The sequence below is a fragment of the Gracilinanus agilis genome, unplaced genomic scaffold (genome assembly GCF_016433145.1).
Source record: "Gracilinanus agilis isolate LMUSP501 unplaced genomic scaffold, AgileGrace unplaced_scaffold24523, whole genome shotgun sequence".
Taxonomy (NCBI): domain Eukaryota; kingdom Metazoa; phylum Chordata; class Mammalia; order Didelphimorphia; family Didelphidae; genus Gracilinanus; species Gracilinanus agilis.
In genome coordinates this window covers 1-4,803 of record NW_025356384.1, presented here as the reverse complement: position 1 = coordinate 4,803, position 4,803 = coordinate 1, and the positions used below count along the sequence as shown (strand labels likewise).

Genomic DNA, 4,803 nt, shown 5'->3' with positions numbered 1-4,803 from the left:
CTCTTCTCCTCCCCCGCGCTCGCTCGCCCCGGGTTGCAGCCACCTCTGGGGTGGCTCGGCGCCAGTCAGCCAGCAGCGATGAGTGGCTCCTTCGATCGCAAGCTCAGCAGCATCCTCACGGACATCTCCAGCTCACTCAGCTGCCATGCTGGCTCCAAGGACTCCCCCACTCTCCCCGAGTCTTCTGTCACGGACCTGGGCTACTACAGCGCACCGCAGCACGACTACTACACTAGCCAACCTTATGGTCAGGCGGTGAATCCTTACGCCTACCACCACCAGTTCAATCTCAATGGGCTTGCAGGCACTGGCGCCTACTCGCCCAAGTCGGAATATACCTATGGAGCCTCCTATAGGCAATATGGGGCTTACCGGGAGCAGCCGCTGCCAGCCCAGGATCCAGGTAAATGGGGATACAATCCAGAGGCGATCTAGCCCCGGGGCAGAGGAAATACACTGCCCAGAGCTAGGACTGGGCGCCTACTGCTTTATGGGGCGGGGGGTGATAGAAGTGGGGTTAAACAAGTGAAAATGGTGGGTGTCAGGGAGCCCATGAGATGAACAGAAGTAGCAGTAGCTCTGGAGATCAACTGGATGCTTCCTCGGGGCGCCGAGAAAGAACGAAGTTGTCTGAAAGAAAAGGGTTCGTGTAGAAAGAAGGGAGGACGATGAGGGTCATGGGGAGAGCAGGAAGAGAAAGATTTAAAGAAGAAATGAAACAACCATGGGGAGGAGAAAAGGAGGAAGGAAAAAGAGAAATCGTGAGATAAGGGAAACAGAAAGAGAAGAAAAAGAAATGGAAAACGGAGACAGGCAGAGAGAGGGCAACTGAAAAGGGGAAAGCAGACAGAAAAGATGAACTACCGTGAGATGGCCGAAAGGTATCCGCAAAAGGGGAAAGAGTTGGGGTAGAGATCGAGCAAAACAAGAAACCAGAACCCAGAACAGAAGAGACTAGAAAGGAGTGGGAAAAGAGACAGACTGAGAGAGGGGGAAAGAAAGTGGCCCGAGTTTCTAAAAAGACAACAGAAAAGGGTGAGGGAGAAGGAAGATACATACTGTAAAACTAGTTATGGGCGAGCCCGAGAGACACCCAGCCACGGCTAGATTGCTCAGCTGGAGAGACACCCAGACGGGATGGGGAGCTCGGAGCTGTGGGCGGCCCTGGGGCCCAGCCCAAGTCTGGGAACTCAGCCCGGCCCGGCCCCAGCCCTCACCGGAGCCCCAGCTCCTTCCCTTGGGTGTTCATTTTGCCCAGCCCGGGTGCACAGGGGCTCAGGAGCTGAGGAAAGCCCAGAGGGGAAGAAGGGAGTGGGGGCAGCACACCAGAGGGAGTTAGAAGAAGGCAATGAGGGATCCCTGGAGGCTGACCCGTGGTCCTCCCTCCCTCCCCCCCACAGTGTCGGTAAAGGAGGAGCCGGAGCCGGAGGTCCGAATGGTGAATGGGAAGCCCAAGAAGGTCAGGAAGCCTCGAACCATCTACTCTAGCTACCAGCTGGCAGCCTTACAGCGCCGCTTCCAGAAGGCCCAGTACCTGGCACTTCCCGAGAGGGCCGAGCTGGCTGCCCAACTGGGCCTCACCCAGACCCAAGTAAGGCTTCCCTCTTCCCAAATCCCGTCTTGAGAGGTTCCTGCTTTCTGGCTCTCACCTTTGGGCACCCAGAATGGGGGTGGGGGGACAATCTTGAGATCTCAACAAAAGAGATGCCGCTTTCCCGGCCACAGCCTGCCAGTTGAGGAGGTGGAAGGAGAGCCGGGGAAGCGTGGAGGTCTATGGTGGACGGCCCTTCTCGTTTTTAACTTCCCAGGGAACGGCCTCCGTCCTTGCCTTTGGGGCTTTCCTGTTAGTGCTAGAATGAACATTCAGATTGGAGTTTTTGCATGTGGGTACACATATGTGGATGTGGATGCGTTTGACATGGAACAAAAGCCATGAGGGGACAGGACTGCCCCCCCCAACAGACATTTCCATCCCTCTCCCCTCAGAATTTGATCCAAGAATTCCCCATGAGTTCCCTAAGCAAAGTCCATTCCAAGACATTCTCTAGGTTGGATGAATGCGTGCACAAGTGTGCATATACCTATTGTGTGTGTGTGTAAGTAGAGAACAGTACAACTATGCCTATTACACACATGTAGCCGTGTTCCTGTATGTACCGAATAGATATATAGCCACATGGGCATGTGTGTGTGTCCGTATCTCTGTTGGGTCTTCAACCCATTCTTGGCATATCATGGATATATGGGGACGAAGTGCTTAGAATTCATGGCTTCCAACTCCTTCATTTTACAAATGAGGAAACTGAGCCCTAGAAAAATGATGCGACTTTCCTAAGGTCACATAAGTAGTAAAGGACAAAGTCAAGACTTGAACTCAAGTCCTCTCTGACTCACTGGGGCTTTTTTTTTTTTTGCCAGCAAACCACACTGTTACTGTACAGAAAAGGGAACCTCTAGCTCCAGGCCCCAGAAATACCTGCTGCCAGCTGGTTGAGCTATGTTGCCTTGGCCCCTGCGTACCCAGAGCAGGAATCAGAGACTGGTGGGAAAAGGCAAGAAAGCAGCCATGGTTCGGAGGCTGGGCTGCAAAGCCCCCTCATAGTCCTAATACCCCCTGAACAGGCCCCAGGGAGACCCAGGGACTTTCAGGGCCCTTCCCAACCTGGCAGCAGCAGTGTGCCCCTGAGGGGAGGGTTGCGGGACGCCTGGCTCCCTCCTGGTGTTGACAGGTGGGACGCTGCGTGGGGCCCAGCCGCTGGGAATCTGGGTCACCCAGTGAGAGAGCTGATTCATTGTTTGTGTCAGTGTCACGGGGTGGGGAGCAGTGTCAGTGCAGGGGAGGGGGGATGCCAGAGGGGAAATTTGGGGAGCATTGTTCACCTGCCCTCCCAAGGCTGGGAGAGACAGATATGGGTCCCCAAGTCACCCCCATCATGAATAATTCCTGAATCCCCACATATTTGTGTTTGTGAGTGTATGGCTGAATTTCTCTCAGTGTGTCTGTGTTTTTCTGTGTGCTTATAGCTGCAGGGGGTTGGGGGTGGTATTCGTACCTGTAGATGTAGGTAGGTGTGTATTTATCTGTGTATCTCTGAGTACTTAGGGTATCTGATATGAGAGAGAATGCCACTGTTCCGATTCCACCCTGACCCCGTCCCACCTCTTCTCCACTCCACACTAACTCATCCCCCTTCTCTGTTCCAGGTGAAGATCTGGTTCCAGAACCGTAGGTCCAAGTTTAAGAAGCTCTACAAAAATGGAGAGGTACCCCTGGAGCATAGCCCTAACAACAGCGATTCCATGGCTTGCAACTCTCCCCCCTCTCCAGCCCTCTGGGACACCTCTTCCCACAGCACCTCGGCCCCAGCCCGAAGCCAGCTACCCCCACCGCTCCCCTATAGCGCCTCCCCCAGCTACCTGGACGACCCCACCAATTCCTGGTATCATACTCAGAACCTGAGCGGACCTCACTTACAGCAGCCCCCTCCGCCTGCCACCCTGCATCACACTTCCCCTGGCCCCCCACCTAATAGTGGGGCTGTGTACTGAGGGTGAACCCTGTTCTGGGATCCTGGGGGAACCCAGACTCCCCACCCACTACCAACAAAGGACGACCCAGGACTGAGCCAGAGGAGCATCTGTCATGGCCGAAACTCAGGAAATCAGCAAGGAGTGAAAGGGGTAGGGAGAAGCCCCCCAGTCTCTCTAGACTACCCCCTTTCTTCAGGGGTCTCGGTTCTTCCTGAACAACTTTATAGGAACCCAGGATTTCCCATACTCTGTTCCCTGTTGCCCCTGCCATGTTGTACCTGGCCACCCAGATGTTGGGGCGCATTGTACTCAGCTGGGACAGTATCTTCCCTGGACGAATCTGGACAGGCTTTGGGAGGCTCCCATCTTGTAGGATTTGATACTTGCCTCATTTCTCTGGACTAGAGACTTTGGGGATGTAAAGAGGGAAGGGCAAGGTAGAGAGAGTGCTTGGAGGTATTGGCAAGGCGGTTGGGAGATTCTGGCTCATAGTCAGACCTCATTCTCCTCAGTTTACTTGCTCCTCCCTACCAGGCCTCGAAAGACCATTTAATTAACTTCCTTGGTAAGAAGGCTAGGAGGAATGGGTGAAGGCTCTTTCGGTCCCCCTGTCCTTCTCCACCTCCCTCAGCCCCCAGATTAGAATTGGGGGCAAAACCAAAGAAAATTCCCAAGCCGGGAAAAGACTGATTATTTGTGGCCTTAAAGAAGGGGACCCACCAAGCGGTTCTTTTTCATCTAGAATCCCTTCTCTGCTAGGGGTTCTCGAACTGACTTCCCCAGGGCTGTGTTTCCCTTTCAGTGTACAGAACTTTGCACAACTTTGGTCTAAAAGCTGTTGAAAACTAGAAAACGAAGGGCATTGTTAAGAAATAGGACCAAACTCCCCTCTTAAGTTCGCCTTCTCTTCCCACATTCCTACTTCATCTCTCCCTCCTCCAGTAAGTTGGTGATTTTTAGCTCCCAAACCTCAAGTCATGAAGAAAACCAGCCACCAAGAAAAAGTAACCGCCATCCCCTTTTGGGTGTCAGAGGAAACAAATTCCTCCCAGCTCGACTGGGTTGGAAAATGCCCAGTGAGAGGGAAGAGAAGGGGGATGGGATGGGAAGAGGGACAGCTCGGCTCCTTCCTCTTCTGCTGGGAATACCTTGGGGCTGCTCCTACCCCCAGGGACCCCAAGAAGCCATCTCTCCTCCTATTCTTACTGTGGTGAAACATCAAAGAAAGGGGGGGAAACCCAAATACTCTAGCTAAATATATATATATATATG

General features: G+C 53.5%; 1 protein-coding gene across 1 annotated transcript; it reads left to right on the top strand.

Moving 5' to 3' along the window:
- The first annotated feature begins 78 nt into the window (after positions 1-78).
- On the top strand, positions 79-3,549 carry DLX3 (distal-less homeobox 3). Its single transcript, XM_044683547.1, has 3 exons — positions 79-403; positions 1,401-1,591; positions 3,205-3,549. Exons 1-3 carry the CDS (start codon positions 79-81, stop codon positions 3,547-3,549), a joined length of 861 nt encoding a protein of 286 aa, XP_044539482.1.
- Positions 3,550-4,803: the final 1,254 nt, after the last annotated feature.

Excerpts from the sequence above, each read along its gene's own strand:
- DLX3 (XM_044683547.1), top strand. The coding sequence starts at position 79 with ATGAGTGGCTCCTTCGATCGCAAGCTCAGCAGCATCCTCACGGACATC. Across the intron at positions 404-1,400 it reads GCTGCCAGCCCAGGATCCAG|TGTCGGTAAAGGAGGAGCCG; the intron begins GTAAATGGGGAT and ends TCCCCCCCACAG. Across the intron at positions 1,592-3,204 it reads TGGGCCTCACCCAGACCCAA|GTGAAGATCTGGTTCCAGAA; the intron begins GTAAGGCTTCCC and ends TCTCTGTTCCAG.